At 36.1% G+C, this 14,202-nt stretch overlaps 1 protein-coding gene across 2 annotated transcripts; it reads left to right on the forward strand.

The window, feature by feature from the left end:
- Window positions 1-6,783: 6,783 nt before the first annotated feature.
- On the forward strand, window positions 6,784-8,682 carry LOC129454175 (uncharacterized). 2 transcript variants are annotated; one of them, XM_055218687.2, is made up of 3 exons: window positions 6,784-7,091; window positions 7,485-7,594; window positions 7,867-8,682. In XM_055218687.2, the coding sequence occupies exons 1-3, from the start codon at window positions 7,003-7,005 to the stop codon at window positions 8,553-8,555; spliced, it is 888 nt and encodes a 295-aa protein (XP_055074662.2). In that variant the 5' UTR covers window positions 6,784-7,002; the 3' UTR covers window positions 8,556-8,682. The 2 variants fall into 2 exon arrangements, with proteins under 2 accessions (XP_055074662.2, XP_055074661.2); XM_055218686.2 differs by having other exon boundaries at window positions 6,786-7,091; window positions 7,482-7,594.
- The last annotated feature ends 5,520 nt before the right edge of the window (window positions 8,683-14,202 follow it).

Genomic DNA, 14,202 nt, shown 5'->3' on the forward strand with positions numbered 1-14,202 from the left:
CCACCGTCACGTACTGAAAGATTAACAGGAGAATCACTATTAACATTTAAACAACAATTGTGCCTTAAACTAAATTTATGTTACACAATGTAATCCAACCAGTATTGTACTGTGGTTTGTTTGCACTCATTTAATGTAATGAATATAAGTAATGCTAGTTAATGGTCTTACCTGTAGTTGGTTTGTGTCTTGATGTTGTTCTTGTGTCAGGTGTTTTATAAAATCAGTTTTATAAAGTTGTCCTGAACTGTTTCCAGATCTGATCCAACATCCATTATTAACAGCACAAACAGCTGCCACCAGACCTGGTTTTGCACATTTTTATCACAATTTAAGATAATAAACAATGCATGCATAAAACTTATAGATTAACCAAATGATGTTATATTTTTAAACAGAAAGTATGATGTAACATTGCAGGTCATCTATGCCTAAAGTTATGAATTAGCCCTCTTATGAATTATCTTTATTTAGCCCTCTTAAAAATATTTTTACACAATTACCTATAAAATAATACAACATCATTATAGTTTAAAATCACATGACTGTATTGAATAGCTAAAAATATCACCTGTAATGAACAGAAAAACAATCATCAGACCAGAAATGAGGATGACAGTTGTCTATTGTGTTGAGTTTTGCTCAGTTACAGTTATCTGATTGTTGCTCTGATGTATTGTTGGAGGTTGTGTGATTGTTTTACTGAATTCACTCGGTTGAGTCGGTTCTGTAAATAAAGTTTGTTTTGTTACAGCAGTCACTGTTAGTGTCAGTCTACTACATTAATATATTAAGTGTTTGGTTCCAAAATGAGATAACTCCGCTTTAAACATTTTTGTCAAAACATGTTTATTATCATGTTTTTATTGTGTTTTATTGTGCTAATTATCTGCATTTTATTAGTTACGAAAGCTTAAATCAAAACTAATCAACTGCAGTTTGAGTTCATACAGTAATAAACTCCTAACTCATCTACAGTAATATTATATATCACCAGACGGTGTTTAGATTGCACTGAATATTTGTTTTTAAATGTTTTATTTAAGTAAAAAGGTAAAGGTTGGTTTGAGAATGAGCGCAGTATCACTGTATGAGAATCTGATTGTTTCAGTAAAATCCAATAAACCTCATTTGAGTCCAGATCACAGTTTATAGTCACATTTTGTCCCAAATCTGTTAGTTGATCTAAAGTCTCTGCAGCTTGACACCATATGAACAGACCTAGAGTCAAAATAATTGTATAAAAGTATTATAAATTTCACACCGAATAATGTATTATTGTCTAAACAGTTATAGACTTACAGATTAGAAGCTGAAAGATCTTCATGTTGATCTCTTGCTTTTACATGAAGGTTTCTTGTTTCTTTCACTAAGACACTGCGATGCATCTTTACTTGAGACCAAAGTGAGAGATATTTTACACGAACCACTGAGAGGAAGTCATCATCAAACACTCCCTTTAGCATCCTCATGTGTTGAGTTTTGTATTTATTCATCAATCTAGTCAAACAATAACACTGACAGATTCCCAGAAACTGAGCTTTAGTTTGATCTACCAAAATAAAGTCTGCATACGTTTTATCCCAAACCACTGACCCACACAGTTTTATTAAGACATTAAATGTTGAACAGCTGGGTGCAGTTGCCCTCCACCGACTGTGTTGATGAAAGCACGATGGGAAAAGACTTGCTGATGACACAGCTCAATGTTCATTGGCACAGAGATGTCAGCTGATGACTTCTTACTTCTAAAAACTTACTACCTATAGTAGTTTTTATATTTTTTTTCAACTTATTCTTGACTTATGACATTTATATTTTAATAACTTTTGTAATTTGTATTGCAACCGTCTGCTCTCGTCTAAATTTCAGGATCTCAAACAAGTCTAACATATGATGACATCATAATTGGGCGATGATGTCACAATGTCAATGTTGTCATAAAGTCTGGTGACGTCCTAATGGGAATTTATGTCATAATAGATGATGGAGTCATAATAGATTATGTCATAATGGGTGATGATGTCACAGTGGTGATGATGTCGTAGTGGGTGATGATGTCACAATGATGATGATGATGATGATAATGGCGATTACATTATAATGGATGATGATGATGACATAATGGTGCATAATTGGCCATGATGTCATAATGTACAGCTTCCCTGTCAAACAAATGTATTTATTGAATAAAATATCAAAAATCTAAATATTGAGTGGTGATAAACAAAAAACTAACAAGCTACCAGTGCCTTGATTTTACAGCTAATTAGCTAAAAGTTATTTTTTGTCATTAACATGCATGACTCTGCAATATTATCATGGCCATACAGGCTGTACTTAATGGTAAATTTAATGGGGCCACAGAAGTGAGGTGGCTCCGGTGTGTGCCAGTGCCCCCTTTGTTTATGAAACTGCACTGTAAGACTGTGTTAATATAAGCAAATTAATATAACATGAACAAAACTGTTCTTTTTTAAACACAATATCGTACATTTAGTTTAAAACATTAACCCTAAAATATTATTTATGCATTTAGGAAAGTCTTCAGATGCTGCTTTTGTGCAGATTTATAGTGTCACATGTCATATAGATATATAGATCTAACTTTATTCTTAATAAATCTGCGTGCAATGAAGACATCATGTCGTGCAATGGAGCGTAGGTGGCGTGTGTCCGGCCTGACTGTTCATCTGCAGGCATGGAAAGACCACCTACTTGAATATAAGTCTAATATTGCAGCGGCAAGATCTGCATACTTTGCTCAGATTGTTGAAAACAATGAGAATAACCCCAGACAATTGTTTCATTAACATCAACAAGTTACTTAAATGTGATAATTCTATGACTGGTTCTGCCTCACCCTACCTTTGTAATACGTTTCTTGATTTCTTTAGCTCTAAGATTGATCATGCTCGAAAATGTATTACTTCTCTACCTTTGTCTGTTTCTTCTTTTTCTGCTTCAGTATTTACTGGTACTCATTTCTCAAACTTCTCCTTAATGGATCTGAATTCTCTATCAAATGAGGTTTCAAAAATGAAAGCTGCCACTTCCATTGTTGATCCTGTACCAACCAAGTTGTTTCAGACGTGTTTTAGCATGTTATGTCCAGCTGTATTAAACATCATCAATGATTCTTTGTGTACTGGTGTAGTGCCAACAGCATTTAAAATTGCTGCTGTGACTCCCGTACCCAAAAAAAATAATAACATCACTTTTGATAATCTCAATAATTTCCGTCCTATATCCAATCTTCCATTTCTCGCCAAAATTTTGGAGCGAATTGTTGCAAATCAATTGAATTCACATCTTACCATAAATAACCTTTTTGAGCCCCTTCAATCAGGATTCCGTAAACTCCACAGCACTGAAACAGCTTTAGTCAAGGTCACTAATGACTTACTAATGGCTTCGGACTCTGGCTGTCTTTCCTTGTTGATTCTTCTTGATCTCAGTGCCGCATTCGACACTGTTGATCATTCAATTTTACTTACTCGGCTGGAATCTGTCTTTGGTGTCTCTGGGATTGCACTAAAATGGTTTGAGTCTTATCTCTCAGATCGGAAACAGTTCATTACTATGGGTGGTTGTAGGTCTAATATTGGTGTTGTAAAATCTGGTGTTCCTCAAGGATCAATTTTGGGACCTCTACTTTTTAGTATTTACATTTACCCTTTGGGTCAACTATTAAGATCACTTGGTCTCAATTTCCACTTTTATGCAGATGACACTCAGGTTTATGTACATTCAAAGCCTGATGTTAATGTGGCTGTGTCTTTTCTCTCTCAATGTATTTCTGAGATAAAAAAATGGATGACTGGTAATTTTTTGCATCTGAACAGTGAAAAGACGGAGGTAATGCTTATTGGCTCACCCTTCCAGTTACGTAAGGCTGGGTCTCTAACATTAGATGTGGACGGCTCTTCACTGGACTTTAAAACTAAACTGAAAAATCTAGGGGTGATCTTTGATGCTCATTTAACATTTGTTCCACATGTCCAGAATACTGTTCAGACATCTTTTTTTCATCTTAAAAGTATTGCTAAACTGCGCCCAATGCTGTCACTCCCGGTTGCTGAAAAACTGATTAATACCTTTGTGTTTTCACGCATTGATTATTGCAATGCTTTATTGGTGGGGGTCCCAAACGCTACCCTAAATAAACTACAGCTGGTCCAAAATTCAGCCGCCAGAATACTGACTGGAGCCAAGATGAGGGATCACATCACTCCAGTCTTGAAGTCTCTACATTGGCTCCCTGTCAGATTTCGGGTTGACTTCAAAGTCCTTATGCTTACATATAAGGCTTTAAATAATTTGGCTCCACACTATCTCACTGAGCTTTTAGTATCCTACACCCCTGTGCGTGCTTTGCGCTCCTCTGAAACTGGCCTTTTACAAGTTCCTAATACCCGTTTAAAATCTATGGGTGATAGGGCATTTTCAGCTGTCGCTCCTAGGCTTTGGAATTCCTTGCCTGCTCCAATTAGGCAAGCAGAATCCCTTAGTGTTTTTAAATCCTCCCTTAAAGCTTATTTCTTTAGGGTAGCTTTTACTTAAAATTGATCTCTCTTTTAACTGACCTATGTTCTTATTTTGTGTGGTTTTATATTTGACTTGTTTTATGTATTGCTTGTATAATTGCTTGTTACTTTTCCCTTGTGCAGCGCTTTGAGATGCTTCTTTAAAGGCGCTATAGAAAATAAAGTTTATTATATTATTATTATAAATCATAAGAGGAGTGGGGTGTATTTTCTTGCTTGACAACAAGCCCACCCAAAATGTCTGTGCACAGCCCATGTATTAACCTTTAAACTTTTTAAATAGCCATGTGTTACAGCTATTAAATTCTGATTTGTTGAAAGTTCATGTTATGAACTGTAGGGGGCAGAAAGGTGCAAATCTGGTTTATTTTTATCCAAAGACAAATCACTTTCTGTTTGGATTTCCTGTAAATGCAGCCTGATCTCGTAAATATAATATAAGATTACGTTTTAAATAGATTACATACAAAGAGTTGTTTACTAAAGTAAGTAAACAATTTAACAGTAAATAGTTTTAGCTGTAGGTAAATGTTATACTTAATGAGGCATTTAAATGATATTAAATGTAAATGAGAACTTATAGCGAGTGCGTGCGTGCGCGTGTTGTCCCAACTGAAAAATCCAGCTAAAACCAGCATAAGCTGTTGAACTGGTTTTAGCTTGTCCCCAGCTTATTTTTAGCGGGTTTTTCTGGTGTAGGAAGCTGGGTTTGCTGGTGTAGCAAGCTGGTCTAGCTTTGTTTTGGTCACATTTTAAGCTGGTTTAGCTGGACTTAGCTGGTCATGCTGGAATACCAGTTGGCCCACCAGCATGACCAGCTTTGTCAGGCTGGGAGGACCAGCGTAAACCACCTTAAACCAGCTAAAACCAGCTTCCAGCTTATGCTGGTTTTAGCTGGATTTTTCAGTAGGGGTGTTGTGTTGCTCAGTGTCACATAGTGTAATGTTATAGGTAATCACACTACGCAAGTAACAAATGTTTTATTTTTTTAAAATTAGAATAAACTCGTTCCACTTTAAAGAGTTACATATCCTGTATACACAGAGGATTACTTTGGCAGATTACTGATGAGGATGAGAGCCCCCTCCCTCTCCAAAGTCTTGGGATTTTAGTCTGCTTTTTACACAGTTTGGTGCAGCACAATGAAAGTGAAAGTAACACAGTGCTATATAAAGCTGTAACGGTTATATTCATGTCCAGTCCAACACTTGAGCTGAATGAATCAGTGTTAATTTTGGCAGCAAATTCTGATTTAGTCTTAGTCTTAGTCTTTTGAATAACACACCATTTAGTTTTAGTCTTATTTTAGTCATCTGAAATCTTTTAGTCTTAGTCTAGTTTTAGTCGACGAAATATCATAAGAGTTTTAGTCTTAGTCCAGTCTTACATTTTTTAGTCTGTAATGGAATGGTATCAAGTTTTTAATATTCAATAAAAAAACATATTTAATGGTTGTAGAAAACACGTATTATTATTTTATTCTTAATGTCAAAAAAACTGACCGTGGCTTTATAAAAAGATAATATCACATAAAACAAGCATAAGGCCCGCTCTACCTAAAAATATACATGGTCCCTGAAAAAGATATGCATTCTCCCTAAATGACATGCACACACAGACACACGCGCGCGCACACACACAGACAGAGACACACACACACGCACTTACGCACGCACTTTGTCCAGTCATGTAAAACCACAACATCTACTATAATAGTAACGTTACACATTTCATTCAATTTGAGGACACTGAATATTTATACTCAGTATTAATTCAGACAAACCAATACAATCAATACAGTTCAGAGGTGTATTCCTTTCGTTTCTATGTTATTCCAAGTTTAGCGAAAACACGGTAGTTTATCTGATAGCGTGTATGCTTACCTTCGCATGTATTTCTGGATGAGTCGTCTTTACAGGCTGTCGTCTTGTCATATTTGAAGTGTGACCAGTTTAGACGCTACAGTAGCTCTGACATTGACATTTGTTGTTAATGAGACATGTCTTCGGACCGGGTGCACCGCAAAACGTTAGCGTGTTGCTAACGAGCGAAGTCAACTAAAATCAGCCAAAGCTGGGTAACTAAGACGGTAGCTACAACTTAATATAATGTAAACAACCTGTTGTGAAAACGAACTTTGCCGCGGGTTTTTAAAATGGCTCTGCCGACTGCTGCCTCCGTAGATCAACCTACCCTAACAGATTCGCTCTGATTGGATTTCCTCACAACTTGTCCCACAAAATGAGTCGCTCTGATTGGATCTCTTGTCCATTCGTCCCTCCCTAACATTTTCGTCTTATTTTTATTCGTTGACTAAAGTGTCAGTTATATTTCGTTACAGTCTTCGTCATCATATCTGACTTTTATTTAGTTTTTATTTAGTTTTCGTCCGTGAAAAAAGGTTCGTTGACGAATATTTTTCGTCATCGTCTTCGTTAACGAAATTAACACTGGAATGAATGAAGATCAGCAGCGTGTTAAAAACCTGAATCACAAACAGCACAAACTACACCACAGATCTTCAGTTCTTCAGAACAAACCCAGGTGAGCAAGAACAATATTTTATGATCTTTAAACAGGGAAATTTTTATCTGCAACTTTGTTATTTTTCCCAGCTAAGTTCCAAGAATTTTTCTTAAAAACTCCTATTAATGTTATGCAAACATTCAAAACCTCCATGCTGTACTTATGTGAATATTAAAGGAACGTTACATTCTATAGCAATGTCATTTTATTATGTTCTCTCAATGTTTAAAACATCTGTTTTCTTTAAGTGTATCACAGGAGATTGATTTATACATTCACACTACTGTATACTAATTTTGTGATGCATATGGTTATGTCCACATTTATTATATTTATATTTAAGGGTATGCTTTGTTTTAATCATATGTGCCTGTATTTAATTCTTATGTTATTGTCTCTTTTTTGAAGAAGAATGTCTGAAAGAAGTGAGAACAATGTCCGTGAAGGTCAAGAGTCTCAAGAAGGGATGAGAAGCAACTCACAAACCTTTCCCAACCAAATCTTTGAGACTATCCAGAATGGTTTGTCCTTCACTCCAATCACTCCTAAACACTCTAAATTGTTGGGTTATTTTTAAGCCATCGTTTGATAAATATTGGTCGGGAAATGGGTTATTGTTAACCTAACAATTAGTTGAAACAACCCATCATTGCATTACAACCCAGCATAGGTTTATTTATTAACCCAACATATGTTCTGTCCATTATTTACAGTACCCAGCATTGTGTTAAAAATAACTTCATTCCCAAGAACACAAGAACTAACAAAAATGTGCTTTACTTCTCATCAACAGGAACCACCAGAATGCGGTCTTGGTTATTTGGCAAAGAAGATGAATATAAGAAAGAAGAACTGATAAGATCTACGCAATCCCTTCACCACTACATACACAAATACTTCAACATCACTAACAGACTGTCGGAGATCCTCAATACTCAGATGAATCAAAACATCTTACCTGCAGTCTCAGCGAATGACAGTGAAAGTATTGAGCAGAACTGTGTCAGGGTTAGACGGGTTATGAGCCAAATCCTTGACATTTGTGAAAGGGAGGACAAACATGTTCAGAAGAGCCTTGAACCTGCACTTTACGAAAAGATCGCCTTCTCTGTTGGGTCACTGGAAGAAAAGGCTGCAGTGTTAAAGGACCTGCATGATAAAACCATGGGTGTCTTGGGGAAAATCGTTTGTCCTTTATTCACTGTTCAGCTTGCCAGAAGTAATCTGAGAGACGTAATGCCTCCAGTGGAACTGCTTAAATCTCAGCACGTTTCATCATTCGTCCTGCTGGGAGATCTCGAGCAGAGCAGTAAAACGATCATAAAGCTTCTGTGTGGATCGCAAAACCATCAAACGAGCCTTGATGAAGCCATACAGTTAATGCAAGATCTCCTTTCTATTCTGAGGCCGCCCTGTGACTTCTACAATGATATTCTTTGTGAAGTGGAAGCCTATGTGAAGATCATATCCAAGAAGATGTAGGAGAGAATTAATAAAAGAGTTAAACATAGCAAATTTATTTTAAATATCTGCTACATTGCTTTTAACTTAATTTTACAACACTCTCACAAATCTGCAAAAGAAAATTAAAGTTTTTGTGTACAGTAAATGTGTGTGACGTCTTTTTTTCTGGAGTGATGTGATGTCAAATGAAAACATGGTTCCAAGCTGGGGCAGTTCCCTTTAAAGGGTCCTAATATGATCAATTTAGGTACAGATATGTATACATTTGGTAGCAATATCACTAAATACAGTTTGCACTCTGTATGGGCACTTTATAATTGGGTATGCCCCAGTGACAGGGGATCAGGGGTTTATGAACATTTTTCTGACAGTGTACTACAGTAAAACCCTCATGTTTTTAACCTGTGTGCATTTCTTTATTTTGTTTTACACAAAAATAAAATATTTTGATAAATAATTTGTAAGCACACAGTTGATGGCCCCCACTGACTTCCATGGAATTTGTTTTTTATTTTAGGTGACTATCTCTTTAAGCAGTCTTTAAAGAATCAGGTTGCACCATTCAAATACTCCATACCGTTTATTTTAATCTGTGATTCATGATTCATCTATGCAAGTTATGGACAGTGATCATGTTATGAATCTTCAGTAAGGAGAGAAAGAGAACCCAGGCACAGGCTTAGATGAACACAAGCAGACTTTATTTAATGGGAGACGTATCATAAAACACATAATAAAAGTGCTATAATTGGGTCCCCAGTGCTTCTATCAACTTAGAAAATGTGACAAACGCTGCAAGCATTCTCTGCAAGCATGTGAAAAAATAGCTCATTGAAATTTGGCTCCCCTTGTGATGTCAGAAGGGGGTAATACCGCCCCTTAATCTGCACTATCCAACCACAGCACTGCCATTTAGTGCAGAGATCAGCTCATTTGCATTTAAAGATTGATTTTACATCTTGAAAAAGTCTTGTGAATGTCCTCTTAAAAACAACTAGACCCACGAGGGGGCAAAACAGGGTAAACGCAATGAGCAATACAAAACAGGCTAGACTAAAAAAACAAGAACTTGACAAAACTTCACTCATTCACTATTTCCTATATGGGGAATGACAATTGAGTTGACTATATGGGGAAGAAGCAAATGAAAATGAGTGAGCGATTTCGGACACTGACGCAAATATCATGCGTCAGAGAGCTGTCGCAGAGATTTATCATAAACACCTGTGTGGCTTTATTGATTGTGCTGTGAAATGGTAAAGTTTACTTTCTTACTGTTTTTCACATTTGTCATGTTTATTGTATTGATAATAAAGAGAGCAAACAACTGCTTATGTTTATTAACTGCGGTTTATTTATTGTTTAATAAAAATGTTGATTAGATTTTAAATAAAAGATATCGCAATTATTTTTCATTTGTTTATTTTCAAAAAGCAGAAAATAACTGAAAACAAGAAGTAACAAAAGTGTATAAATGTAAATGTTTGGTGTTTACTGTCAGCATCCTTCAGCTGATTCCAGTTACGCGCAGAGATGGGCATAAATACATGGAAATGTATTTCAAATACAAATACAAAATACTGTGTTGAAAAATGTATTTAAATACAAATACTAAATACTGTGTGGAAAAATGTATTTAAATACAAATACAGTATTTTGTATTTTGAAAATACACAAAATACATGTGAAATTGGTGATTCAGTGCAAGTATCCCTATTATGCTGAAATCTATCTGGGTCTATTTCTGAATGCCAAAAAGCATTTAGATGTCTGCAACTGCTTAGAAACTTTCGTTTTATTTTACATACCTCATTGTTTGAGATATCTTTGTTATGACAACTTGACATAAACCAATACAACACAACTTGTTATAAATCATAAACAATAATTATTAAACTTAAGAAACTACCTAGCTTAGTGGGTTAACATTACATTAAACTGTGATTTAAATGTCATTAAGTGTTGTCAAATATTATTAATACTCGGTCAAATAAACATTATGAACTGAAGAATATTCATGATGCTGTTATAAAACTATTAACAGAGTATTAACACTTAATGACAAATTATATTTGTACCACTGTAGTTGAGGTCAAGAAAAATATTCATGATGCTGTTATAAAACTATTTTACAGAGTATTAACACTTAATGACATTTTAATGACAAATTCAGTTTGTATCACTGGTAAAAAGTGGTCAGTTATGTTGTCTTGGTTAACGTCAAGTTGTCATAACAAAGACATCTCAAACAATGTCATCTTTGCAATAAAAATGACATAATTGAACAAATGACACTTAATGACAGTAGTCATAAACGTCAATAAAATCTCCTTCATATTCATGACACGTGTCATGTCATGGTTATGAAGGTGTCATGTCAGCCTTATGAACACCCATTGAAGTAAAGTGATGTTTTATAAGAACATCATAAAAAATATGTGAAGAAATCCACGTATTTACAAACTTCTCACGAGACGAGTGTTTGACAAATTATTCGGCAAACTACTTCCTCTCATCGCTGCTTTTTGATGGTTTAGAAAACAATTACTCACGAGTCGCCCTCTGTCATTTCACAGAAAAAAACTACGGCGAGCATGTCAAGCATGAAAGTCTTGTAGGTTTATTGAGGAGCCTGCAGGTTCAGCAGGTTCACGCCGTAGAGTAGAGCCATGCAAATTGCAAAAGTGTAAACAAGGCTTCAACTGCACAAAGCCAAAAAGAAATCAGCAACTGTGTGCTGATTCCCCCACTTGCCGCGTCACGTGTGAAAGCGCCTTTAAAGGAAAGCACCACCGTTTTTCAATATTTTACTATGTTCTTACCTCAACTTAGATGAATGAATACATGCCTATCTTTTTTCAATACGTGCACTTCATCTTTGCACAGCGTGTCATGAATGTGTTAGCATTTAGCCTAGTCTCATTTATTCCTTAGGATTCAAACAGGGAAGAATTTAGAAGCCACCAAACACTTCCATGTTTTCCCTATTTAAAGACTGTTACATGAGTAGATACACGCGTAAGTATGGTGGCACAAAATAAAATGTGGTGATTTTTAAGTGGATAAAAAATTTGAACTATATTGTGTTGCGGAAGAGCACTCCTGTGAAGATGTTACTGCGCACTGAGGTCGAAATTCTGCAAACTATGTGCTCTTCCTTCATGCATTGAAAATAGATAGTTATGTATTGATTTGTTTAAGTTGAGGTAAGAACATAGTAAAATATTGAAAAAATTGGGTTTTCCATTAAGTCAAAAGTGTAGGCCTATTTGTCAGCGTTTCACACTCTCTCAGTCGTGCATTAAACTGCCTGCCAACATGCAAGTGTGAATTTGAATTTCCTTTCGCGACAGTTATAATAACACAAATCACACACACCCAATAATTCAATCGCCCTTGCTTTTTTCCCACTCCAACATTTTAATTATTGTCCACTAAAAGCTGCACAGATATATTTGCTTACCTGAACTCTGGTTTCTGGTCTGAACTAGTTGATGCATGAAAACTGCACCCTGACTGGTTGACTGGCTCAAAGTATTTTGAGTATTTTAAAAATACAAAAATACTCATCTTAAATGTATTTAAATACAAATTACATTTCATTTTTTTCAAAGGCTTTAAAATACAAAATACAAAATACTATTTTGTATTTTAAATACGTATTTTAAATACATGTATTTGAAATACTGCCCATCCCTGGTTACGCGTTCGTCTCCCGTTGCATCATGGGAAATATGAGTGAGCAAGTGTACATCGAATGTACCCTCAAAATCAGAGTGCATTGTGGGTAACAAGTAGTGAATGAATGTAGGGAATGAAGTTGTTCACTCAGGTTTCGGACACCACTACAAAATGGCCGACACCCGATATAGTGCACTATATAGTGGATAGGGAGCAGTTTCAGACACAGCTTAGGGCATTAAATAAGGGAGCAAATGAACAGGTGACAATGATGAAACAATAACGGTCCTGTCCCAAATGGCACACTCCGGATTTGTGGTCCTCCTCAGAGTCCACACTTTGATGACATCACGTAGTCCAGACTTTAGGGACCCTTAATGCGAGTCCACGTGGGTGCAACAGAGTCGTATTTTGGGACAGACTGGAGCGTCACACCGGAAATAGGTAGAGAAGTTGCCCGTCAGTGTGAGCTCCTCCCTTCCGTCGTCTGATTGGTTTGATTGCACTTTCGCAAGGACTTCTGGGTTGGTAAAGTGTGCGAAGCCTGCTACAGTGCGTGCTTCGCTGAAGACCGCGTCAAGGGGGCAAAGGAGGCGCTGATGAGCACACTTCAAAGCGTAAAAATGACAGATGGGACACCCTACGGACTCGTGGACTAAGCGAGCACGCGCAATTTAAGGCCACGAGACCGAAAGTCCACATGAAGTGCGCCATTTGGGACAGGGCAAACAAGGTGATTAACCAGGGGGACGGGGTCTCTCACTGTCCACCCAAATCACTTTCAGTCTTAATTTCCTGTAAATGCAGCCTGATCCCGTAACAACCACACCAGGTCTTTTTATAGATTATAAAGTTCTTCATTAAAGTAGATAAACAATTCAACAGTCAGAACATAAGCCCCCTCCCTCTCCCAGAGGATTTTTTGGTGTGCAGTTACGAGCGTCATAGTAAAAGTGAAAGTAACACAGTGCAGTATAAAAGTGTGACCGTTTCATTTCTGTCCAGTCCAACATTTCAGCTGAATGAATAAACATAAGAAGAGTGTTAGAGACTGAGATCTGAATCACCAACAGCACGATCTTCAGTTCTTTAGAATAAACCCAGGTGAGCAAGAACAATTACTTAACTTTTATTTCATAGCACTTTGAGTTAAAATAGGAAATGGCATCATGCATCTTCACTTTGCAGTCAGTATAGTAATGGGAAATATTGGGAAAATATCAATCGATCTATTGATCTGTACATTTAAAAAAAACTCTCGGTTTATACTTAATGCTAGTGCAGTGTCCAAATGTAAGACAAAATCTTGTGAAGATGAAGCTGATTTTCCAACCACATGAGTAACAATATATATTTTTTTATCATCATTGCTTTGCACTTTATGTTTAATATGTTTTAAGTAAAGCTTCCTTGTCTGAATAACAGGTTGCTACAGTACATTTAATAGTTTAATGATTGTGTAAGTGTTTAATGTTGTACATTAACATTGTTGCACAGATTTCCAGCTGTAAATAGGAAAAGGCATTTCCAAGTTTTTTGTTTAAGACAGTATTTTATTTTCCAAGATCAGTGAATTGTTTGAACAATTTGTTGGAAATGTACTCTAATGCAGCATAATGCATTCACCACTGAACACACAAACCTCAACTGTGACAAATAAATAGTTGAGAAAACAAAAAATAAGGCAACGTCATGCAGAAAGATTTCTGAGTTTCCTTAATGATAAGGTTTTGATATTTAGTGAACCTAAACTTTTTTTTATTTTGTTTCTTTTGCTAATCAAGTTGACAAGTTCATATATACTTTATAAATATATGTCACTTTTGTCATTTTATTGTTATTTAAAGGTATAGCGGAAGATTTTCCCGAATTTTAGAAAAGTACCGCCCTCTCCACTTTTTTAAAAAAATGCACATGTGCAACACTCTACCTGCTCCCGAGAGGGAACGCCTATTAAACGTGTGCACGAGAGAGCATGCACGAG

This window comes from Misgurnus anguillicaudatus, chromosome 23, assembly GCF_027580225.2.
Source record: "Misgurnus anguillicaudatus chromosome 23, ASM2758022v2, whole genome shotgun sequence".
NCBI classification, from domain to species: Eukaryota; Metazoa; Chordata; class Actinopteri; order Cypriniformes; family Cobitidae; genus Misgurnus; species Misgurnus anguillicaudatus.